Source organism: Octopus sinensis, linkage group LG2 (genome assembly GCF_006345805.1).
Source record: "Octopus sinensis linkage group LG2, ASM634580v1, whole genome shotgun sequence".
NCBI lineage: Eukaryota > Metazoa > Mollusca > Cephalopoda > Octopoda > Octopodidae > Octopus > Octopus sinensis.
Window position 1 is genome coordinate 152,809,508 of NC_042998.1, and position 27,541 is coordinate 152,837,048.

Sequence of the window (27,541 nt, forward strand, 5' to 3'; positions counted from 1 at the left end):
TCTGTTTATCTTAATTTTGAAAAATAAAAGAAGTATAAAAAAACAGCATTATTTATGGGATGACACAATACATAAACAGTCTTGCTGCTTTACAGTCATCTATAAAAAGCTTATAGCTAGCATTAGAATATCTAATCTCTCTTCCTCTAAAGAAATTTTTGTTAAGGCAGCCCCCTACATTAAAAAGACATTAACTGACTGTGGTTTTAAAAATAAGATAACTTTTACTACAACCCTAACTAAAACAAGATAAAAAAAATAGACCTAAGAATGTTGCACGGTTCACATCCCTTTCCTCGTTGAATGTTAGGATTAATGTAGGTAAAACCTAGACTTGTTGAAAAAGCATTCCCCCAATAGCAACAGATATAAGAAAATCTTTAATAAACATTCCATGAAAGTTTCTTACAGCTACTGCCCAAACACAAAGTGTCGTTTCACTTAAACCACACAAAATTCTCCCTACATTAAACATATTCTGGCTTTTTCACTTTCAATTACCTCCCACTAAACACTGTCATTTTACATGTAAACACTATATTAAAAACTAGCAGTATAGCCCGGCTTTGCTTGGGATTAAGTTAAGATTATTAAACTAATCAAGCTCTTTATTTCAAAGCAAAGTAAGTAACATTGACGTCAAATTTGAGTGACATCCGTTGAAATTGGTAAACTTTTGGCTGAAATTTTGCAGACAATTTGATTGGGAAATCCCATAAGGAATCGGCTTATTGATTTTTTCCACTCATCGATTGCTTTTTTTTTTTTTTTTTCGTTTTTGGAGAATTTAAAACATTCAAAGATCCCATGAGCCCTAAGTAATGCTGGCATCAAGTTTGAACAAAATACATCAAAATTGGTAGACATTATGGTTGAAAATGGGGTGTAACCAATTTTAGTGGGAAGTCCTATAAGGAATCGGTTTATCGATTTTTTTTTACCCTGATTAAATGGAAAACCCCATAAAGAAATAGTTTATTGATTTTTCACCCCAAATAGGACTTAACTGAACATTGCTGATTCAGAAACATCTATATTTATACTTTAAAGTTGGTTTTCATACCCAACCCAGTTCTACAGAATCAGTGTCGCGGTGGGAGTGCATGGGTTGGGAGTTTGACCGGCAGAGGTGATCAGGTTGCATATGCCAACTCTTTTGAAAACACTACCCCCATTATGTAACCCCACTTTGCCTATGGTTGAGAACCCTTCCAGCAAGGAAAATAAAACGCCTAAAAGATGGTATGTATGATGTTTGTGAGCCCCCTCAGATTGCTGTGACTGAGCTTTGCAACAGTGTGATCATTGCTAAAGCAATCAAGAGCCAGGTCTATAACCCAAATAAATATAAGCAGCTTTACTGTGTTACTATGTGAGCCCTGACATGTCCAACTGGAAAAGCAAGGAAATTTGAAATAGAGACCCATGTATATTTTAACACTATTGATTTATTTTAAGTGTAAATACAAATTGTTTATCAAAATTTCATTTGTATTCAGTGTATGGTTTCATATTAAAAAAAATTTAAGTTACCAGCTATTTCCACGACAGGATCATTTGAAGCTGTACATCGGATATTCTCTAGGATTGCACTTAACAAGGTTTCCAAATGTATCTACCAAAAACAAGCAAAAAATGTCATTTATATTGCATAGCATTAAAGTAAACATGCAAGAGAAAGTTGGAAGGGTGAAAGCAGTACAGAAATTAAGGAGAAAAATATAAATATATAGCAAAATTTGTGACATCACTGAACCATTACATGTCTCATTCTCTCCTCTCTCCCTTTATTTGGGGTATTTCTGAAGTGTGTCTTAATATATAAAATATCAGCACAATTATTTGAAAATCTTAGTTTGCAACATGAACACAGTACAATATTAAGATGTGTGTGTGTGTGTGTGTGTATGCTCACACGTGCGCATGTGTATATTATTTTTTACTAGGATCAGTAAAAAGTTCATAGGCTGATCAAGGTATTCTCACGGAATGTGACTGGATTTGGTTTATTTTTCAATATAGTCCCCTTTGTGGTCTACACATTTTTTCCATTGGTGTTGCAGTGCTTGGATACCATTAATGAAGAAACTTTCATCCTGTTTAGGGTTAACAACAGATATATCATCATCATCACTGCGACAATGGTTCTCAGCCAAATGTTTTTCATATAAGGGAACAGATAATAATCAGATGGGGCCAAATCAGGCAAACAGGGAAGGTGATCAACCAGTTAGTTCAAAGCCACAGTTAAGAATTGCAGCCTTTGAAATCAAGGATTTCTGTGCTAGAGTATTGCCTTGATGAAACAAGACCCATTCATCAATTTTCTTGAACATTTGGTTTTGATAGACTTATATAACTGCCTCAGTAAGTTGGCATAGTCCTCTCTGTTGATGATGTGGATCTTTTGAAGATAGTCAATAAACAATGCCTTTTATTAAGATAAAATGAAACCATCACCTTCCCTGCAGATGAAATGATCTTGGTTTCTTTGGAGCAGATGAGGAGGGATGTTTCCTCTGCATGAACTGTCTCTTTGTCTCTGGCTCAATGTGATGAACCCAAACACTCATCATGGGTTAGGAAATGTTCAAGGAAACCAACTGGATCTGCCTGAAACAGTGTCAGAATTCCTTGTGGTGTGATCAGCCTGATGAAAACAAAAACTGAGAAAGGCACAGGAGTGGCTGTGTGGTAAGTAGCTTGCTTACCAACTACATGGCTCTGGGTTCATTCCCACTGCGTGGCACCTTGGGCAAGTGTCTTCTACTATAGCCTCGGCCTGACCAAAGCCTTGTGAGTGGATTTGGTAGATGGAAACTGAAAGAAGCCCATCGTATATATATATATATATGTATGTGTGTGTATATGTTTGCGTGTATTTGCTTGTCCCCCAACATCGCTTCCGATGGTGGTGAGTTTACATCCCCCGTAACTTAGTAGTTCGGCAAAAGAAATCAATAGAATAAGTACTAGGCGTCCAAAGAATAAGTCCTGGGGTCAATTTGCTCAACTAAAGGCGATGCTCCAGTATGGCTGCAGTCAAATGACTGAAACAAGTAAAAGAGAGAAAGGAAGTAAAGGGTACATCAGTAGGACAAGGAAGCTAATGAAGTCAAAGCTAAATAGTCCAAATCTAGTGAAGTTTGTAAATACCCATGCAGTATCATTACTTAGATACTCAGCAGCTTTTGTAGATTGAACAAAACCTAAATTAGCAAATCTAGACAGAAGAACTGAGGATTTCAATATGAATAGAAGACTTCATCAAAGAGCAGGAGTAGAAAAATTATACTTAAAAAAGAATGTGGTAGTGGAAGACTGTGTGGAGTTAGCTAGAATAGATATAGCCTTCTATGCAGGTAATAGTGAAGAAGGTTTATTAAGAGCTGCTAGAGTAACAGTAGGACATGAAGAAACTAAAAAGCCAAATGAAATTAAAACCCTGAAAAAAGAAGATTATTTGACTGGCCTTGCATATACACACACATTATGTAGATGATATTTTCAATAAAGACAGTACAACCATATCTGATTCTTCAAATGCTTCAATTCTGTGCATGTATATTTATTTACTAGATAGTTGACATTTAGCATTGTGTTGATGTACCATTTTCTATCATTAACAAAACTGCCTGCATTTTTGACGACATAAGTATGCTAGTATATATGATGATTGCCACCTCAATTTCAAATAGAGCTGTTGCATGACTTCTTTATGCCCTAGAATATCACCGACGAGCTGCATGAATATGGCTTTTGAAGCCTACCCAAGACTTGCATGCTTTTTGACAATTAGAGCAAGAAAACTTGGGGATTGTATAGTTTACAGCTCCATGAACTTTACTATGCTTTTTCAAGCCATTTTTTGATCTGCATACTTTATGACAGAGTATGCATTTGAAATCATCTGCCCATCAATAATCAATGTGAAGTTGTGCAATGTGTGATTTCATATGGTTCTTTAACCCAGCCTTACTAAGACAAATCTTTCTACACTCATCACATGTAAGATCATCACATTCATTAATGCTTGTTAGAATATCATTCCTGTCACTTTTTCTCATCTTTCTTTTGATCTTTGCATGCCCCATTCTCTTTCCTTTCAAATTCATTTTTGCTTTCCTATACAACTTTTTTCCATTTTTCTCGGCAATGCACTAAATCTTCCCAGTTGTTAATTGGAACATTTATCTTATTCAGATAATCTTTGTACCTCATCTTTGGTTTGTGGGACCTGTTACCAATTCTCTGTAAAAAAGTTGTTTAAGCATTCTGTTATTCTGACTAAGTGTCCACTCTATCTCAAACTGTACTGCAATAGCAAAGCTTCAATACTGAAGCATTTCTCTATTTCAAGCACCTCATCGTCACTCAAAAACATTTTCCAGATGATCTTCAAAATTCTTCTTCCTTACCTAAATTGTATAGTTGTCTTCTGAAGTCCATCCACTCATCTGTTCAATCCAAATTTTTTATTTTCTGCTGAAATTCTACTCTAAGTGTTTTATCCTTAAGGAGATTCACATTCAGACATTTAGGGATGCCAGTGCCACTTTGTCTACTTTTTGGCTTCACTGCAAATTTGATCTTCCCATGAACCAAGCGATGATCTGTCCAACATTCTGCTCCTCGCATGATCCGCACTATACAGAAATTGCTTTTATCTCACTTTCTAGTTATCATAGTTATCACCCAATATGATAATCTCATCCTTGTGTGGAATTTTGCGGATATTTTCTTTCAGTACATCATAAAAGGAGAGCTCTTCATTTTCACTTACATTCATAGTTGGTGCATAAACACTAACAAGTGTTACATACCGACCTTCTTTTAAAGGCAACCTCAGCAATATCATCCTACCATTTACACTGTATGGCAATTCCTCTAATTTAGCAACCAAGGAGGTTTGCAGAGCAAAAGCAACACCACTTGCTTTTTGCAATTTCCTTTTTCTTCTTTCCCACTCCAATAAAATGTGTAACCACTGGATTTCTCAGAAAAGTTACCTTGACCAAGAAATCTAGTCTCTGATAATACTACAATGGCCATTGCATACTGTTGCATCTCCTTACCAATAAAAGCAGACCTTCTCTCTGGGTGTCTTTTACTTGATTCTGAATCTAATAATGTTCTTACATTCCAGCATCCAATATTCAGGGAAACTTTTCTGTTGCTGTTGCTGCACGCAGTGGTAGGATGACGACCAAGCCCAGGCTGCGATACCCTGGGGCACCTGCCGGGCCACACCTGTTCACCTCTGGATCCCAAGCCCTTTTTACCATTTAAATTTTCATAGTTTATGGATCTCATAATTGTATTTAAGCCTTTTTTCAGGCTACGACCAGCCCCATTCATTGAGCTCATGTAACTTCCGCAAAATTTGCTCAGGCAATACTCATGCCAGAAACTTTTTAAAGTGGGGAGAGAGCTTAAACTCACTCAATTCCACTCTCTAAGTACCAACAGCTTAACCCTTAAAGAGGAATAGATCCTCATCAATGGATGCTCTTTTAGACAGCAGGTTTAATTTCGGAGTATCCTTCTCCAAAAAAGCTTGTCATCCAAGACTAAAGAGCGACTATCTGCCCATCGAAGGGGTTCTACATGCACTCACACTGACACACACACACATACACACATTAACAGCCACAAAGTTAGTAATAATGAATAGATCATACACACTGCGCAATAAAAAAATATAAATACATAATACAAATAAAAATATATATATATATATATATAAGTATCGTCATCATCATCATTTAGCATCCGCTTTCCATGCAAGCATGGGTTGGACGGTTCAACTGGGGTCTGTGAAGCCAGAAGGCTGCATCAGGCCCATTCTGATCTGGCAGTGTTTCTACGGCTGGATGCCCTTCCTAATGCCAACCACTCCGTGAGCGTAGTGGGTGCTTTTTACGTGCCACCCGCACAGGTGCCAGACGGAGCTGGCAAACGGCCACGGACCGATGGTGCTTTTTACGTGCCACCGGCACAGGGGCCAGGCGAGACTCGCAATGGCCACGAGCAGATGGTGCTTTTACGTGCCACCGGCACGGGGGGCAGGCGAGGCTGGCAACAGCCACGAACGGATGGTGCTACATGCCACCGGCACGGGGGCCAGGCGAGGCTGGCAACGGCCACGAACAGATGGTGCTTTTATGTGCCACCGGCACGGAGGTCAGTCGGGGCGGCGCTGGCAACGGCCACGATCGGATGGTTCGCTTACTTGTCACTGGCACTGGTATCACAGCTGCAATTTCCATTGATATTGATCGACTTCGATTTTGGTTCTGCTTTCTTATATCTGATTTGATTTGGTTTGATTTTGATTTTGATTTTGATTTTCACTTGCCTCAACGAGTCTTCACAAGTGGAGTTTTGTGTCCCAAGAAGAAAAGGTATGTAGGCCACAGGTTATGTTCTCACTAGTCTTGCCGAGTCTTCTCACGCACAGCATACTTCCATAGGTCTCGGTCTCTAGTCATTTCCTTGGTGAGACCTAAAGTTCGAAGGTTCCCTCAACTGCTAGGGTGTGAGACTTTTGCACACAACTATCTTCAGCCATTCTCGTCACATGACCATACCAGCGCAAACGTCTCTCTTGCACACCACAACTGATGCTTCTTAGGTCCAACATTTCTCTCAAGGTACTTACACTCTGTCGATTATGAACACTGACATTACACATCCATCGGAGCATACTGGCTTCATTTCTTGCGAGCTTACGCATATCCTCAGCAGTCACAGTCCATGTTTCACTAGCATGTAGCATGCCTGTACGTACACATGCATTATACAGTCTGCCTTTTACTCTGAGCGAGAGGCCTTTTGTCACCAGCAGGGGTAAGAGCTCTCTAAACTTTGCCCAGGCTATTCTTACTCTAGCAGTTACACTTTCAGCACACACACACACCCGCTACTGACTTGGTCACCTAGGTAGCGGAAGCTATCAACTACTTCTAGTTTTTCTCCCCGGAACGTGGTAGAAGTTGGTCTCTGCACATTTTCAGTGTTTATTGCTCCTGAGCATCTGCCACAGATAAAATCTATTTTCCTAGTTAGCCTTCCTTTGACATTGCTACACCTCTTAAGTGTCCATAGCTTACACTTGGCGCACCTTATAGAGTTTCTACCTACACACCTTTTTTATAGATCGAGCAGGGCCATCTACCTGAAGGCGTTTGTGATTTGTCTACCTTCCTACTTATTAGGACTTTGGTTTTGGCTAGGTTGATTCTAAGGGCTTCGATTCTAATCCTTGCTTCCACACCTGAAACTTCTCCTCCAGTTCTGATAGTGACTCAGCAACTAGAGCAAGGTCTTCAGCATAGAGGAGCTCCCAGGGGCATCCTGTCTTGAATTCCTCCGTTATTGCCTGGAGGACTATGATAAATAGGAGGGGACTGAGGACTGAACCTTGGTGGACCCCAACCTCTACCCGGAATTCTTCACTGTACTCGTTGCCAACCCTCACCTTACTAGCAGTGTCTCTGTACATGGCTCGCACAGCTCTCACTAACCATTCATCTATCCCTAGTTTCCTCATTGACCACCAGATAAGGGATCGGGGGACCCTGTCAAAGGCTTTCTCCATATCAACAAAAGCTAGGTACAGGGGCTTATCTTTGGCTAGGTATTTGTCCTGCAGCTGTCTTACCAGGAATATAGCATCAGTAGTACTTTTCCCTGGCACGAACCCAAACTGCATCTCATCTAAGCTAACTCTCTCTCTAATTAGTTGGGCTATAACCCTCTCCATAACCTTCATTACCTGATCCAGCAGCTTGATACCCCTCTAGTTATTTGTATCTAGAGCGTCACCTTTACCTTTGTAGCAGTTGACTATTATGCTGCTACACCAGTCATTGGGTATGACTCCTTCGTGTATCACCTGGTTAACTATACGGGTGACTAGGCTATAGCCGACACTACCAGATATTTTGAGCATCTCTGCAGTAATTCCTGATGGGTCTGGGGTTTTCCCTGTTTTCATGCTTGTAATTGCCTTAACTACCAAGGAAATGTCAACTCGGATTGCTGGTCCCTCTGTTGGGTCGACATTTGGCAGACTCTCTTTATCCCATTCATTTTCCTCATTCAGCAACCTTTCATAGTAGCGTCTCCAAACCTCTCTCTTTGCATCCTCATTTAGCGCAAGTGAACCGTCATCCTTGCGAACACATTTCTCTCCTACCACATCACGATTCTCTCTCACACACTGTCTTGCAACACAAAATACCTCAAGTCTTTCATCCTCACGGCGCAGAACATTGGCAAATGTTTTCTTATCTGCTTCCCCTCTGGCTAAATACACCTGCCTCCTAGCTTCCCTTCTGGCAGTCTGATACACTTCCCTGCTACCACCGTTCTTCCAGTCCTTCCAAGCCTGTTTCTTTTGTCTAATAGCCCTGTCAACAATATTGTTCCACCACTACGTTATTTTGGGTCTTGAGGGGACTTTGCACCAGCCACAGATCTGGTCAGTGGCTTTCAGCAGGTTGTCCCTTAGAAGCGTCCAGTTATCTTCTACCCCATGTGTAGCTATACCCCCTTCTATTTCGTCAGAGGCTTCAAGTAACATGTCTCTAAATCTCTGTCCATTTGCAGGGTCTTTAAGCTTCCAGACCCTTCTTCTCCATGTTGATCGTCTTCTAGTCGTCCTCTTAGTCCTGATCCTGAAGTCACTAACTACCAGTCTATGTTGTGGGGTACATTCTTCGCCTGGGAAGGTTTTGGCATTTATAAGCAGCCATCTTTCCCTTTTTCTGGCAAGGATGTAGTCGATTTGACTAGTTGTCGATTTGGCTAGTAGTCGATTTGGCTAGTAATATACGTAGGTATATACATGGAAATTTCTATATGCTGATTACCTAGCTCTTATAGCTGACTCAGTCATATATCTAGAAAAGAAATATTAGAAGTATATATATAAATTAAATAATAAGGGTAGAAATTGATATTAACCAGTGGCTTAGCATATTTACAAAAATCCGAAGATTAAAAATTGTGTTACATACAAAATTAAGAGGAAAGACCATTAAAGTGGACACCTAATATGCTAAGCATAGACGCCAAATTGCCATTACCATGAAGAATGAGTTCTCAAGAAAAAATCTCAGCAAAATGCCAAAATGTAAAAATGAGCAAGACAAATGAAAATCGCACCAAAGTGAAGACATTTGAAAAATACACCCAAATATAATTCGTAGAACTTTATATATGCTCGATTTCAGTTGGGCATTCTGTATCTAGTTCTGGAAATTGTGTTTCGTAAGCAACAGACTACGCTGATGATCTTGCAGATATCTGTGTGTTTGCATTAGTGAAACCAATGGTACGTAGGTAATCGTTTTTTATTTCGTATATTTTCATTTGTCTTGCTCATTTTTGCATTTTGGCGTTTTACCAAGATTTTTTCTTGAGAACACATTTTTTGTGGTAATGGAGATTTGACGTCTATGTTTAGCATATTAGGTGTCCACTTTAGTGGTCATTCCTCCTAATTTTGTATGTAATACAATTTTTAATCTTTGGATTTTTTTAAATATGCTAAGCCACTGGTTTTAGTTGACTAATATCAATTTCTACCCTTATTATTTAATTTTAAATTTAAAAAATGTTCTCTAACCGGAAAATTGGCTGCTGAAATTTATTAACTGCAGAGTAATTTCCAGCCTCAGCACGCCAAAGTGAAGACATTTGAAAAATACACCCAAATATAATTTGTAGAACTTTATACATGCTTGATTTCAGTTGAGCATTCTGTATCTAGTTCTGGAAATTGTGTTTCGTAAGCGACAGACTACGCTGACCATCTTGCAGATATCTGCATATTTGCATACGTAGATATTAACAAGTGAAACCAATGGTACGTAGGTAATCATTTTTAATTTTGTATATTTTCATTTGTCTTGCTCATTTTCACATTTTGGTGTTTTGCTGGGATTTTTTTCTTGAGAACACATTCTTCGTGGTAATGGCAATTTGACGTCTATGTTTAGCATATTAGGTGTCCACTTTAGTGGTCATTCCTCTTAATTTTGTATGTATGTGTGTGCGTAAAACAGGTTGCCCCTGGGAGCTCCTCTATGCTGATGACCTGGCCTTCATAGCAGAATCACTACCTGAACTAGAAAAGAAATTTCAGGTGTGGAAGCAAGGTTTAGAATCAAAGGGCCTTAGAGTAAATGTAGCAAAGACCAAAGTTATAGTAAGCAGAAAGGCGAACTCATCACACCCCCTCGGGCAGGTGGCCCTGCTTGATCTGTAGGAAAGGTGTAGGTAGAAACTCCATAAGATGTACCCAGTGTAAGCTATGGACGCATAAGAGGTGCAGCAACATCAAAGGGAAATTAACTGATAAGATAGCTTTCATGTGCGGCAGATGCACAGGGACAATAGACACCACAGATACTCAGAAAACAGATTCCATCACACTCCATAGGGAGAAACTAGAAGTAGTTCATAGTTTCCGCTACCTGAGTGATCAAGTTAGTAGTGGAGGTGGATGCTCAGAGAGTGTCACCACTAGAATACGAATAGCCTGGGCAAAGTTTAGAAAGCTCCTACCCCTACTGGTGACAAAGGGTCTCTCGCTCAGAGTGAAAGGTAGATTGTATGATGCATGTGTGCTAACTGCCATGCTTCACGGTAGTGAAACATGGGCTGTGACTGGTGTAGCCTCCTGGCTTCCCAGACCCCAGTCGAACCATCCAACCCGTGCTAGCACGGAAAACAGACGTTAAACGACGATGATGATGATGATTACACGCCTAGCATGCACATGCACACACATATAGGCAGTCACAAACTCAAAGGTGTGTCTACAAACACACCCCTAGACAAACACACACGTGTGTGTGTGTGTGTGTGTGTGTATACCTATTTCTCAGACACAGTATTTTTATTTTGGTTTGTGACTTACCTCAGTCAATTTTGTATTGTGATTCTCTTGCTTTAAAGTTTCATACCATTTTTCTAGGATCTGAAAATAAAAAAATTATACCATTAGGATAATATACCATTAAATGTATCAGATATTTTCTTTAATAGTGTAAAAAGAGACATCATCATCATCACCTTATAATTAATGTTCAACCAGTTACAAATACCAGCCATATCACATTTACATCACTCACTGACTTCTTAAAAAAAGATAGTGCAACTTGAAGAAATATAAAGATATTTTGAAGCGCGTGCACGCACATACACATACACACGCACACACAGGATATACATTAGAGAGAAGAAATTACACAGATACAAACTAGTTGGAGCAAGTCAAGAAAATCACTGAAAGACTTGTAGCTATTTTCATTAGGATGAGAAGTAGATGAAATGTAGTTTGACTTTGCAATTAGGAGGGGGAACTGTTGATGCTCTCTTCCTAGTGTGGTAACTGTAGGAAGAGCACCTAGCCAGAAGTCAGCTACTACACCTGGCTTTTGTAGACAAGGCTCTCTGCATTGTGATTTAGTGGTAGCTGAGGAGACTAGGACTAGATGAATGGTTTGCAAGAGCCACATAAACCATATACAGAGATGCTATCAATAAAGTGAAAGTGAGAAATGAGTTCAACAATGAATTTAGTTATCAGGTATCTGTCCTCAAACCCCACCTGTTCATTATAGTCCTCCAAGCTGTAACAAGAACTTAAGATCAGACACCCATGAAAATTTCTATATGCTGATTACCTAGCTCTTATAACTGAATCAGAATGTATCTAGAAAAGAAATATTAGAAGTGGAATAAAATTTAGAAATGCAACGCCACAAAGTTAACTTAGCAAAGGCTAGAGTACTAGCAAAGGCTAGAGTACTAGCAAAGGCTAGAGTACTAGCAAAGACTAGAGTACTAGTAAGTAGGTGAAAAGATAGGACCCTACAACCATCAGGAAATTAGTCATACATATTATGCACAAAAATAGTAGGTATGAATTTCACATTACATACTGAGTGTAAACTATGTACACATAAAAGATAAAATGGGATCAGAAGAGACAAACTTCCTTTATAACATGTATAGAGAATGTAAACACCAGGAGCTTATGAAAGATATTTTCTTTAAAATGCCCAGAAAGTTCCCTGAAAGTAGTTGATATCTTCTACTACTTCAGTGATCTAATGAGTAGTGAAAGCAAATGTTCTGAAAGTGTAGTAGCCTCCGTAATAACAGATAAAAAAAAGTTCAGTGAACTGACAACAAAAGGCCTCTGGTCAGAATAATGAACAGATTGTGGGATGTGTGTGTATATGAAGTGGGAAGTGTGTGTATATGAAGTGGGATGTGTGTGTATATGAAGTGGGATGCTGCATTGAAGCAAGACATGGACTTTGAATGTAGAAGATTCGCAAAGACTAGAAACAAAGTAAATATGCTTTGCTAGATGTACAATGTCAGTGTGCATGATCAACAGTGTATTAATGAGCTGAGGGGAAAAGTGGACATAAGAGGAATAAGTTGTAGTGTGCAAAAGAAAAGATTGTGCTGTTATGGGCATGTCAGGCACATGGAGGATGATAGCTGTAATAAAAAAAGCACTGCACATTCAAAGTAAATGGAAGAAGATCAATAAACACTTGAGACAAAGTGCTAAAAACTGAACAGAAACTACTTTGTCTTATACTGTAAATCAGAAAGGATCATGTTAATAGACAATTTGCTGCATTGTACTTCATCCGCTTTGGCCCTCACATGACATCTTGTTTGCTACCTGTGCCTACTTGAAGCTTTTTGCATGAAACAGTGACCACATACAGGCAAAGACATGATAAAGGTAGCCAATGATTTTAAAATCTTTTGTGGATTAGGATTTGTCTACCTACACAAGTTAAAACTGGACCCAGCAGACAATGAGGAAGAAACTACCAAATTGGTTCAAGAAGCATTATGGAGCACAAACAGGGTACAGTGAGGCATGAAGGACACCGCAGAAGTCCACTGCATCCCAACTTATTTCTAGTAATCTTGACTTTGTCCTGCCACTGGAATTAGGGGTAAGAGAGTAAGGCAGACAACATTGTGCAATCCTCCCTAACATTCATCCATGTCACATGCAAGTCAAAAGATTATACCTCCCAGACCCATCTTCACATCCTGTAGAAATGGACAAATGACAAAAGATCAGGTATGGATGCACTGTAACCTGTAGTTGTAAGCCTACAGACAGGTAGCTCAGGGCATAGGGTTGTTCTTTACTGACTGAAGCAGAAATAGAGATTGGCAGGTCTCTGGGTGTCTGAGCAGCTCTCTTTAGGATTGCTCTCTTCACCTCCAGCATACTGCAGTAGGCAGGGATCCCAACCATGTGGTTGAAATATCAAGATGAAAACATTGGTGACATTGCTTATGATTGACACATGGAATGTGCGAATACTCATGGGCAGCTCCAAAGCAAACAGACCTGAGAGATGGACAGCACTTGTTACAAGAGAACTTTGTGAGTAAATCATCACATTGTAATTCTGAACAAGATTCTTTCTGGAATGATTGCAATAGTGATGAACATCATGAAATATAAATGGGTTTTGCAATCAGATCTAATCTGATCAGTAAGCTAACCAGCCTCCCCAAAGGACTGAATGACTGACTGATGCCTCTTAGAGTAAAATACTATGCCATCATCATCAAAGTTTATGTTCCTACCCTGATTAACCCCGAGGAGGTCAAAGACAAGTTTTATGAAGACCTTTCAAGTTCTCATAACAGCTGTGCCTAAGGACGAAAAGATCATCATTCTCAGCAACTTCAATGGCAGTGATGGTGCACACTATCAGACATGGGAGGGAGTCATTAGGAGAAATGGGGTTGATGAGGTTTACAGAGGTAGTCATATACCAACACAGTGTTTTACCAGTCCAACTGCAAAAAGATGTCCTGGATGTATCTACATTAGTCAGGAGACAGGACAGGTGGGCTGTTAGGGTGACAAAGGCCCTAAAGTCTGGACAGATAACATGCTCATCCTTGGGAAACTTGACATGCACATCCAGCCCATGTGGTGACCAAAAATTCATTCATTGACTATACTAATACAATATTAGTTATAACCATGAATATGATAACGTATACTAGTTAGCTTCTGCTATATAGCTCAACACTGCAGTATTGTTACTTGAATTATGATGAAAAATGTTTTTATAATAGTGTTTTAGGGATTTTGTAGGTCTATTTTTCCTCTACAACTTTTATCCATTGTTTTGAAATCTGAAAAATTTTATCTCTTTTCAGACATGTTGAAATGGTTGGACCTTCCTTGTCATATCAGGATGAGAAGGCTTCTCTGAGGGCTGTATGACAGACAGAGGTTACAGATTCTTAAAGCCAAGACTAGGAAGCAAAAGGAACTGGGGATTTACTGCAAATACAAGAAGAAAAGGATGCTATGCTAATACAATATTAGTTATAACCATGAATATGATAATGTATACTAGTTAGCTTCTGCTATATAACTCAACACTGCAGTATTAAGCATGATCTTATCTCAAGTTAACATACACTAATTGAATACTACATTTTAAATATGAACCCCTGCTTCTTTTGCTGAATTTGAGCATAATCCTTCTTCTGTAATCCTATCAACCACTTTTATATACCTAAGCCATATTAATAATAAAGGCAATATGGAATATCTGGTACAATCACTATTTTCATCACACTTTAATACACCTAGCCATTAATTCCTTAATATACTGACTGTTTCGGATATTGACTATTCCCCAGATATCCTTGCCTAGATCAATAATACTAGGCTTGTATAATTTTATACCCCCCCCCCCCCCCGGCTTCCATACACAGTGGATATTTATACAACTATATATGTACTAGATCTTTGGCTTTTGCTAAGTTAATTTAAGGCCCCGTGATTCAAGGTTTTGGTTCTACAGCTAGAATTTAATTTCTAATTTTATTACAATTTCAGCTACAAGAATAAGGTCATCAGCATAGAAGAGTTCTCGTGGGTAACCAGCCCTAAATTCCTCAGTTAAGGCCTGGAGGACTATAATAAATAGAAAGGAATTGATGACCAAATCCTTATGAATTCTTACCTGAACACTAAATTCATCACTGTACTCATTGTTAACACTGATTTTGCTGACAACATCCCTGTAAATGATTTGAACAGTTCTCACTAGCTATACATCTACTTCTAGCTTTTGTAGTGACACAGATAAGGGAGTGAGGCATCCTGTCTTAAGCTTTCTTCAGGCTGACAAATGCTAAGTGCAGTGGTTCATTTTTTACTAAATATTTCCCCTGGAAATGCCAAACTATAAAGGGAACATCAGGAGTACTTCTCCCCAGCACAGAACCAAATTGCAATCCATTTAGATTAATTCTCATTTTAATTAATTGACCTTGACTCTTTCGGTGACTTTCATAACCTGGTTAAGTAATTTTAAACCTCTATACTTACTTCTCTCTAAGGCATCTTTCCCTTCATAACAGTTGACTATGATGTTGCCACACCAATTGTTTGGTATGATACCTTCCTGTACAACCTGATTAAGTATATGGGTAACTAGACAATATCCAACTCTACCAGATAATTTAAGCATTTCAGCAGTAATTCATGAAGGACTAGGGGCTTTCCTTGTCTTCATATTCTTAATTATTTTATCTTTAACAATGTCAACTACAAGAACCCAAATAACATCAGATTCTTTAATTTACAATACACCAAAACTGCAAACAATCTGAGGAAAATTAAAGGGGGCTGATTTTGTGAATGAAATTAACTAGATCCAATTATTTTACCCCTTCTTATTGGGTGAAACAATTATGTACCAAGGGGGGACTAATCTTTTGTTTTGTGGCTAACTTTCCGATGGCCAAAAATCCTGAGGCACATTTTCTTGTGACAAAAATGTTTGCAGCAAACTTTTCTAGAACTGCTATCAATGAAAATACTGATGTGAATGACATGGTGCACCTAACAATTGTTGCAAGATATTGTGACAATGATTGTATTTATGAAGAATTATGTTGTTTTATTCCTCTTACCAAAACAACTGTTGGACAGGGCATTTGTAAATTATTTCAAAAATCAAGCCATTAATATAAATAAAATATTTTATATTACAACTGACGGTGCAAGTGCACTGATTGGAAAGGGAAAAGGATTTGTTAAACTTCTTGAAAATCATGCTGGATGCAATGTAGTGAGTTTTAACTGCATTATACACCAGGAAAATTTAGCTACAAAAAGTTTGTCACAAAGCTTGAGTTCTGTCATGGAGACTGTTGTTAAAATAGTTAACTTCATAGTTTCTTGCTCTTCATTGACTCAAAGACAATTTAAGTCCCTTCTACAAGAATTTGACAGCAAATATGCAAACCTCTCGGGGTAATGTTTTGAACAGATTTGTATCATGCTCAGAAGAAATCAAAATATTTCTTGAAGAGAAACATTTCCCAGAATTGAACAATGAAGACTGGTTATTTAAATTGATGTTTCAAATTGACACTTACCAATACTTATAAATACTTTCCAAATGTAAAAGCTTATTCAAATTGATTTAATATTAATAAAAATGAACTTCAAAAACATTAAAAGAAGACTCAATTGATTTGAAAATGAACCCATTTGATCTATTACTTTTTGAGTGGATGCACATCGATAGTTTTGAAATGGAAATGATTTAATTAACAACTTCAGAATTGTGGAAAACAAAATTTGTGGAATTACAAAAAAACTCTTGAAAGAAGCTGCTTGGAGAAGCCTGTTGCCATCTTTGATTGCTGGATGTTGCTGCCTGAAAGAGTAAATTCTTTGAAGAAAATTTCATATGCTCTGTTTTCAGCCTTTGGCTCAACATATACAAGTGAACAAATCTGTTTTGAGTCCACAAAGAAGTTGTCATAATTAATCCTTAAATCCTATGGGCCAAAACTTCTAAATAAGTTTTCCAACATAGTCCCATTTTGTAACCACAAGTTTTTTCAACCTGTTTGAAAATTTACAAAAATAAAGTAAAAGTAAAATTAGGTGTTTTAGAGGACCACCTGAGCCTTTGTCTGTGATTGAAATTGGGTAAGGCTTGTAGCAATCTCTCTCAATAATTATCTGCAGGTTGATGAATGAACAATGGACTAATCCTTACTGATTTCACTAAACCTTTTAATTTTGTCTTATTTTTTACTATTTATCATTAAGTGGACACTATATATGTTTGCTTCCCTCTATCCTGTTAAAACTGACAGACAACCAGAAATTCTCTCCTCTTTTTGGTGTTAATTGTAAGTGCTAATTGTTAAGTTAAATTACTGTTGAACTGTTGTTGTGTTTTAAAAACATCTTGTTTTGCTGTCTTGTGGCAGTATTGTTAACATTCTCCCACTTGTTTGAAGCGGGAAGCATTGTATTTTTGTGCCTTCATAATGGAATGTGAAAATTTGAGTTCTTCAGGCTTAACGTTGTCTGAAGAAGAGTTGCTAAGAGCAAAAGATGCCATTGAGAGGAAAATGGAAAAAGAAAAAAAAGAGTTTGTGGTGATGGCCAGAGGTAACTGTGAAGAGATAAACGTTGAAAGGAGGGACCTGGAGAAGTTCAAGGAAATATTATGAAGGGAGGGGCATGAGGTTAAGATGACCTCTCCAAAAGAAATTATAAAATTATAAGGACAACCAAAAAAAAAAAACAATAACTTACAGAACATACAATACAAAATTGAAGATAGAAATAGCAACAAGGAATCCAAAACCTATCTGACGGGACATTACTTACCTTGCTATAGTGAGGTTTGCGACTGTGGAGGTGTAGTTTCTGATCGAAGCAATAGCCAGGCAGCACTCATTAAACTTCCTGAAGACCTGATGAGGTAGTTTTTCTGCCCATTAACGTTGGAAGGCGTGCTTCCAGAGTAAGGGTGGAAGAAATCCCTCTGGCTGGTAGCAGCAATACTGCTAAGACTAGAAGAAAAGATTGTGGTCCCCCAAGCAACAAGAACAGCACAAAAGAATTGGTAAGGGTAAGACCTGGAGATGGTCATGCAGGCCACCCTAGATGACCTGGAGTAAATGGTTGACACCATAACAATGGGTGACAAAGTGAGACTTAAGGTGATGGTGGAAGGTAGGAAGCCCTGTTGCTACAAGTGTAGCCAAAAAGGCCACATAAGGGCAGAATGCCCTTCACTGACCATAAAGGTACCAGTGACACCACCAACTGAAAGGAAAACTGAACCTCCATTTCCTGAAATAACAAAGGTTGCAGGAGTAAGTGAGGAGGAACCCATCAAAATGGAAAGAAAGGAGGACCAGGTGGAGGATGGAAGCAAGGAAGAATGGGAAACAAAAGAAAAAAGAGAAAAAGGAGAGGGACACAAACTGTTGATGTGAACCCTCACCCCACCCCACCTCCACTTTCCCTTTGGCTAGAGTGGATACTTCTAGGAGTGAGGGAATGCCCTCTCAGAGGAAATATTCACTTATAACAAAAGAGGATTGTAATAGAGTGAAAGAGAAACTGATAACAATGGATTACCTAAGTTAAGTCTCTAAGCTATATATTCAGTACCTAAGGACCTGTTGTGTTAAAACGTTTCACAAATTTTTTATAAAAGTTTCATTAACTGTGTAAAGTTTTGTTATAGTTTCAATGAGGTCACTTGGTTTGTGGGGTTGAGTGGCCTTCATTCCACCCATACATTGTTTCATGCTATCTTTCTCATTTGTTTGTTTTCCCCCCACTTATGCATTCGTATGTCTTTATGTCATCTGTCCCTTATATGTTGACCTCTGGTAAGTAATAAAGAATTCTGACAGACAACCAGAATGTGAAACATCCTTGAAGATAATTTTCCTAATGAAAGGGCCATTGCCTGTCTAGTTCCCTAATGTTTGAGGCATTATTGAAATTTGGTGATGTCCTTTGGACTCTGAATGGACTTTTTTCTGGTTTTCGTCTTATATTTTAATATTGCTTAATTTTTATTGTTTTCAACCTTTTACTATTTATATGCATAGATTTATTCCATGTTCTTTTTTCCTTACATGATTCCATCTGTACTCTTTTGCATGTGTATATATATATATATATATATATATATATTTTTATACTTTTTTACGCCCATGTGTTTTAATATGTGTTTACATTTAATAGTGTGATGATAGGCGATATTACAAAGTTGTTTGACCAACTTAGAAGTTTTTCATCATATCCTTCAAATACATACATACATATACATATATATATATATAGACAGATAGATAGATATAGGTATTTAGATATCATCATTATTGTCGTCGTTTAACGTCCGCTTCCCACGCTACCATGGGTTGGACGGTTTGACTGAGGACTGGTGAACCAGAAGGCTGCACCAGGCTCAGTCTCATATGGCAAAGTTTCTACAGATAGATGCCCTTCCTAAAGCCAACCACTCTGAGAGTGTAGAGGGTGCTTTTATGTGCCACCGGCATGAGGGCCAGTCAGGCGATTCTGGTAATGACCATGCTCAAAAGGTGATTTTTACATGTTATCTGCATAGGAGCCAGTCCAGTGGCACTGGCAATGACCATGCTCAAATGTTGTTTTTCACGTGCCACTGGCACATGTGCCAGTAAGATGACAATGGCAACGATCACGCTGTTTATGTGCCCCTGGCAATGATCACACTTGATATGCTTTTTCTGTTCCACTGGTACGAGTGCCAATCAGGCAGTACTATCATTGGCTATATCAGCGATTTTGATTTGATTTCACTTGCATAGGTCTTTGCAAGCAAAGTTTATTGTCCAATGAATGAGGGGTACTCATAATTGGGCTGGTTACACCCACTGGCATAAACCATGGGTTATGGTCTCACTTGGCTTGTCGGGTCTTCTCCAGCACAGCATATCTCCAAAGGTCTCGGTCACTAGTCACCGCATCAGTAAGGCCCAGTGTTTGAAGGTCGTGTTTCACTACCTCATCCCAGGTCTTCCTGGGTCTACCTCTTACACAGGTTCCCTCAATTGCCATTGTGTGACACTTCTTCACACAGCTGTCCTCATCCATTCGCAACATACGACCATTCCAGCGCAGTTGTCTCTCTTGCACACCACGTCTGATGCTTCTTAAATCCAACTTTTCTCTCAGGGTGCTTACACTCTGTCAAGTAAGCACCCTGACATTACACATCCAGCGGAGCATACTGGCTTCAATCCAAACAAGCTTATGTTTCACTGCCATGTAGCATGGCTGTTCATACACATGCGTCATACAATCTACCTTTAACTCTGAGCGAGAAGCCCTTTGTCACCAGCAGTGGTAGGAGCTCTTTGAACTTTGCCCAGGCTGTTCTTATTCTAGCAGCTACACTTTCAGAGCATTCACCCCCGCTACTGACTTGGTCCCCTAGGTAACGGAAGCTATCAACTACTTCTAGCTTTTCTCCCTGGATATATATATACACACACACAAATATAAATTTATGAGAATATAAGATATTCATATGAATAAAGATACATGTATGTGCATATGTATCTTTCATTATATGGATATCTTTATAATATCCTCCATAAACCCTCTATGGGACATATGATTCGCATGTTTATATATTATATTTTTTATTTCATTTTGATTTTTATTGTCTTATATTTATATTCTTTTTATATTCTTCTATAATCTAAATTCTTATAATTTTGTACATTATTATTTATATTTATGGTTTTGTCATTCCTTGCATATTTCCCAAATTATATTGTTTTCATAATATCCTGATGAGTATAGAATTTTTTTTTATACATGCGTGTGTGTTTATATATATATATATATATATATATATATATATACTTTTATCTTCTTATGCAAAATAGACTTGTGTGTATGTGTATTCGCTTTTCACGTTGAAACAGCTGTGCAAATTGCTTCCATATGGGATGCATGAATAATTTGGCCTTGGATACATAATAGGGTCTTCAGTCTCTTTTTTTTTTGATTAAAAATAAATAATATTGTTTTATATATATGACTCACTTCTTTAGGTTTCTCAATGTCAACTTCTGGTATTGATGTAACAATGGAGAAATTTTCCGTTTTCATTTCCAAAATCTCTCAATCTCTATTTTGATGTTCTCATTCAAGTTTTAATTCACTATTTGCAAACAACTACGATAAATTACTGAAAGAAATATTTACTAAGTTCACAAATTTAATACAAGAGCTTTTATTCATATTTTTTCATTTCAGGTTTATTTCATTCATTATTTGCAATGTTCTCACTCTCTCTCTCTCTCTCTCACACGCACACACGTGTTTTTGTAAGTATGTTTGTATATATTTATATGTGTGTGTGTGTGTGTGTTTGTGTGTGCATGTATGTAAAAATGTATATATATGTGTGTGTATGTGTATATGCATGTATGTATGTGTGTGTATGTACATAGTATCTGGACTGTTGCAATAGTAATGAAGCTAAAGCTTGCAGAGTGAAGCTGCTCAGAGGCCTATGCAAAGTTTTCAAAAAGTTTTCACTGTTCTTGACACAGTCAAGGAGAACTTGTGCAGCTGAAACCTCAGTGTCTTTTTGGTCAGCTGAAAACAGTTTTGGCACAAACTTGGCAGACACATGTCTCATACCCAAATGGACTAAACTGAACCATAACTAATCTGTATATCCACTGATAACTCAGATAGTGACCTGATGATCTCTCCTCATATCTGCATGCACATCTGCAATGTCTATCTCAGTTCTGCTGGTTGTGGGTCTCCCAAAACGTTCGTCAATATTGACATTTTTTTAGCCATCTTGGAAATGTCTGAACCACTCATGCACTTGTGTGCAGCTCATATACTCTTCTCCATACACTTTCTACAACTATGTGTAAGCCTCTGAGTAAGTATTGCCATGGCAACTTTCTCCGTTATGGTCAATGTGATGATCATATGCTACACACCTTCCTCCCAAGCACTGCTGCAAACAGCAGAAGTGAGCTAGAGTGTTAAAACTTAGTATGCATGCACAGCAGAGATCAAGGTCAATCTTTACCAAGCGGCTCAACTCTGCATGCTTTAGCTTTGTTACAATGGCAACAGTCTGGATACTTATTGATCAGACCTCGTATGTATATATATATATATATATATATATCATCATCATCATTTAACGTCCGCTTTCCATGCTAGCATGGGTTGGACGGTTCAACTGGGGTCTGGGGAGCCCGAAGGCTGCACCAAGCCTGTCAGATCTGGCAGTGTTTCTACAGCTGGATGCCCTTCCTAACGCCAACCACTCCGAGAGTGTAGTGGGTGATTTTATGTGCCACCGACACAGGTGCCAGACGAGGCTGGCGAACAGCCACGCTCGGATGGTGTTTTTTATGTGCCACTGACACAGGTGCCAGACGAGGCTGGCAGACGGCCACGCTCGGATGGTGTTTTTATGTGCCACCGACACAGGTGCCAGATGAGGCTGGCGAACGGCCATGATCGGATGGTGTTTGTTATGTGCCCACAGCACGGAGGCCAGTCGATGCGGTACTGGCTACGGCCACGTTCGGATGGTTTTCTTGTGTGCCACCGGCACTGGTACCACAAAGATACAAATTCCATTGATGTTCATCTATTCTGATTTGTTTTGATTTGATTTGATTTGATTTGATTTTATTTTCACTTGCCTCAACAGGTCTTCACAAGTGTCACAAGAAGGAAGGTATGCACAGGTGGACTGACTACGTCCCAGGTAGGGGCCACAGGTTATGGCCTGACTAGTCTTGCCGGGTCTTCGGATGGTGTTTTTATGTGCCACCGACACAGGTGCCAGATGAGGCTGGCGAACGGCCACGATCGAATGGTGTTTGTTACGTGCCCACAGCACGGAGGCCAGTCGGTGCGGTACTGGCTACAGCCACATTCGGATGGTTTTCTTCTGTGCCACCAGCACTGGTACCATAAAGATACAAATTCCATTGATGTTCATCTATTTTGATTTGTTTTGATTTGATTTTGATTTTGATTTTCACTTGCCTCAACAGGTCTTCACAAGTATCAAAAGAAGGAAGGTATGCACAGGTGGACTGACTACGTCCCAGGTAGGGGCCACGGGTTATGGCCTGACTAGTCTTGCCGGGTCTTCGGATGGTGTTTTTATGTGCCACCGACACAGGTGCCAGATGAGGCTGGCGAACAGCCACGATCGGATGGTGTTTGTTACGTGCCCACAGCACGGAGGCCAGTCCATGCGGTACTGGCTACGGCCACGTTCGGATGGTTTTCTTATGTGCCACCGGCACTGGTACCACAAAGATGCAAATTCCATTGATGTTCATCTATTTTGATTTGTTTTGATTTGATTTTGATTTTGATTTTGATTTTGATTTTCACTTGCCTCAACAGGTCTTCACAAGTGTCACAAGAAGGAAGGTATGCACAGGTGGACTGACTACGTCCCAGGTAGGGGCCACGGGTTATGATCTGACTAGTCTTGCCGGGTCTTCGGATGGTGTTTTTATGTGCCACCGACACAGGTGCCATATGAGGCTGGCGAACGGCCACGATCGGATGGTGTTTGTCATGTGCCCACACCACGGAGGCCAGTCGATGCGGTACTGGCTACGGCCACGTTCGGATGGTTTTCTTGTGTGCCACCGGCACTGGTACCACAAAGATACAAATTCCATTGATGTTCATCTATTTTGATTTGTTTTGATTTTCACTTGCCTCAGCAGGTCTTCACAAGTGTCACAAGTGTCACAAGAAGGAAGGTATGCACAGGAGAGAGAAAAAGAGGATAAAGCAAAGAGACAGAAAGGGGAAGAAAGAAAAGAGGGAGGGAGAAGCATCCATGATGCAAGGTAGGGGGAATGTAATATTTATAACATTGTTAAAAAAGTTAGTTTAAACCTCTAGAAGAGAGGAGTTAAAAATATAATTTTAGCAGAGGGGTGATGTTGATGGTGAGATTAAAGAAAGGCAGAGAGGCAAAAGTGAAAGGAGAGAGGAGAAAGAGAGGGGAGTGAGAGAGAAGAGGAGAGTTGAGGATGGTGGTGGTGGTGGTGGAGGCAGTGGTGACTGGACAGTAAAAAGTGTATTTTCTTTTAATTGAACTGTTTTTGTATATCACCTATCACTTAATGCATGTGCATAAGTGTAATTCAGTGAAATATTCATGGTTATTTATGTAGCAGACATATGCAATTTAACTAAAGGTTGTATCATATGTACAGGATATTTCTTTTTTGTTTATGGGGAAAATGGAAAAATAAGAGTAAATATTTATTTCATGAGTGCTGTGTATTAAGGCTATAAAATTGTACATAAAGTATATAAAGTGTATATATAAAGTATATTAAGTAATCATCGACTTTCAATTTCTTGCACTTTTCAATGATTAGCAGACAAGCAACTATCTTTCCATACAGAAACAACACTAGCTATGCTTTCAGGTCTTTTGGATAAAGTTTACCATTAATTCTGTGAAATATTCATGGGTCCCGCTAGTTAAATATAAATGTTTCATTTAAATGTAAAAAATGCAGCTTAATAATATCAGTTATTTTACTAAATACTTCATTTTTTCAAAATTAACTGAAACAAAGGTAATAAACATATGGTAACAAAAGAGTTAAAGGCATGAGTGGTAGAGATAGGGTGCTGAACATCATGAATAAAATGATAATAGATTATGACAAATAGTGAATTATCACCCCCACCCCCACCTGATCCCTTCATTGCTACCAGCATAGTAAACATTTGTTAAAAAGATAGTGAAATGATAATGATGATATACACTGTACCTCTCTGTGATCTGTATTGAGTATATTCAATAATTTTTCTCTCTGTTCTGAATCCTTGAGTAGTAGGTAGAATTTGCTAGAGTAACTGCTGGTAGCATTATTTGGAGAAGGTGGATATTGTGAACACAGAGCATCATCCCGCAAAGGGTCAGATGTTGTTGAAGAGGTAGAACGATGTAGTTGAACACTGAAAAATATAGAATAAAACAGAAATTTTGTTTGAAGAATTATTTTCCCATATCCTTGAAAATTGTATTGTAGATTTCATTGACAATATTTATTCGAGATTTCATGTAATAAGAGGGTTTAATGCAATTAATGAAGTGTTCATTTTCAATTATTTACTATAAAAGCAAAAATAACAACAAAGATTTATTTCATTTGATTAATTCTGGAACAAATTTGATTATTAATATCATTATATAAAGATTCATTGGAATATGTTTTACACAACATAACAGTCACTCAACCAAGAGAAAAATCAAAATAATTAAACAAGAAATTAAGTAAGTATTAGATAAAAGAAATTCATGGTGTGTAAATTTAAATTTAACATGTTCCTGCATGCTGGAATATGACAAATATTTACTATGAGGCTCTTACAGAAAAAATTTCTTTTACAAGCTCACAGTGATATCAGTAGACAGCAAAACACAGTTACTGAATGATTTTTTGATTCTTCAGTTGTCAGTGGCAAAAATCATGCTGAAACATGTCATGCAGTCCATTGATATCATTCAGAGATTGGGGTCACTGCTTTTGCAAATAAGATTAATAAGGAGAATTTTTTCTCTGATATAAAAATCCTGCATTGAATATCTTTTATGTTCTAGTGCAAAGGAGTATGTTAAAAAGATAAATATACACATTACATCCATTATTATTTACTTATAATACATTTTTATGTAGAAACAAAACTAGCAATCTCTTTGTGCTTTTATAGAAGGAAATTGGGTAGTTATGATATTTGTGTCTTTACACAGGGTAACAGCATAGCATAAACTAAGTGAAAATGTATCAGCAATTAATTGAAACTAGACCATGGACTTAGGTTAGCTGGAAAACTGATACATCAACAATTACAATATTTATAATTAGCACTGGTAATACTTACAAGGAATGACAATAGAAAAACAAAATGACACCAATGAAAACCATTGAAATACAACAGAAAAAGATATGAACTGAAAATACGACTTAAATAAATATGGCCCCATATGCATGCACAAATGTAGAAATATATAACAAAGTTTTGACAAAGAGAAAAAGGTAAAGAAAGTTACTTGGCATGTGATTCCATAGCACCTTGATCAATGGTCTTCCACAACTTAATTAAAGACATGTGAGTGAAATTTTTTATTCGATGGAAACTGCATGCAAGCCTGCCATATACTGTCATTGTTTTAATGTCCATGTTTCCATACATGCATATGTCAGATGGAATAAAACAGGCAGGTTTTCTACAAAGGGATGCTTTTTCTGTCACTAACCCTCATCTGTTTCTAAGCAAGGAAATATTTCCTTGTGGCTACATAGGATATCATAAAATATTGGAAATGAATGACACCTCATGTATTACAATGGCAACCATTTACATCTATCAGTTGATGTCAAAACCAGGAGACACAAAAACACACACCTACACAGACACACAAACATACACACACACATACACGTCGAACTTTGGGCAAGTGTTTCTGCTATAACCCAGGGCCAAACAGTGGATTTAGCACAGAGAAAATGAAAGAAACTTGTGTGTGTATCTGTTTCCTTGCCTTGCATAATAGTTGTAAATGATTGTCACTGGCATACAAGCAGTGTCACTCAATTTCCATTATGATGTGTGAACATGTCTGACCATCGAGAAATATTACCTCACATGAAAAGAGGTGAGGGTTGGTGACAAGAAGGATATTAAGCTGGAGAAAATCTGTCTCAATAAATTCAGTTCAACCCATGCAAGCATGGAAAAGTGGACATTAAAATGATGATTATTTATATATATAGTTCAAATTTACAGAAAACAAATGAAGACAGCTATAGGAACAACAAGTAGGTATATTAGTTTAAGCCTCAAGAAGAATAGAAAAGTCTTTTATATTTCAAGCCTACACTCATCGATAGAAAGGATTGAGAGAAAACAAAAATGGAGAGAGAAAGGAAAAACAACAGAGCGAGAAAAAAATGTGGTTCAACATGATGAAATGTATATACACAGACACACACACACAATGGGCTCCCTACAGCTTCCACCCACCAAATCCACACGCATACAAAATAATGTATGCGTATACATGTACGTGTATGTGTGTGTGTATGTACATATATATGTACATATGTATATGTGCATATACATGTATATGTGTATGCATATATATATGCATGCATGTGTGTGTGTGTGTATTGGTGAATGGATGAGAAAATTTGATCAATGAAAATGAAATGCTTAGTGTTATTTGATTTATATACCCTTATATTTTAAGTTCAAATTATACTCATGTCAAATTTGAGAAAATAATACCTTTCAATAATGCATTGTGTTGATGTAATTGACAATATGGTCTGATCCAGACTGTTGCTATAGTAATGAAGCTAACACATGCAGAGTGAAGCCATCTGGCACAGATTGACCTTGAACACTGCTGTGCAAGTGCACTAAGTTTTAACATTCCAGCTCACTTCCACTGTTTACAGCAGTGCTTGCAAGGAACGTGTGTAGTGTGTTATCACTGAATCGACCATGACAGAGACAGCTGAACAGAGAATCTACATCAAATTTTGCCAAAAGCTTGGCAATACATGCTCAGAGGCCTATGCAGAG

The 27,541-nt window shown here is 38.2% G+C and overlaps 1 protein-coding gene across 1 annotated transcript in view; it reads right to left on the reverse strand.

Annotated features, from left to right (window-relative positions):
- Positions 1-27,541, reverse strand: part of LOC115226339 (mitogen-activated protein kinase kinase kinase 5) — a 315,276-nt gene that overhangs the window by 115,617 nt on the left and 172,118 nt on the right. Inside the window, exons 17-19 of the mRNA XM_029797343.2 lie at positions 24,721-24,907; positions 10,931-10,990; positions 1,534-1,615 (exon numbers count right to left, since the gene is read on the reverse strand). Coding sequence (XP_029653203.1) covers positions 1,534-1,615; positions 10,931-10,990; positions 24,721-24,907 — 329 coding nt within the window. The remainder of the gene's footprint in view (positions 1-1,533; positions 1,616-10,930; positions 10,991-24,720; positions 24,908-27,541) is intronic.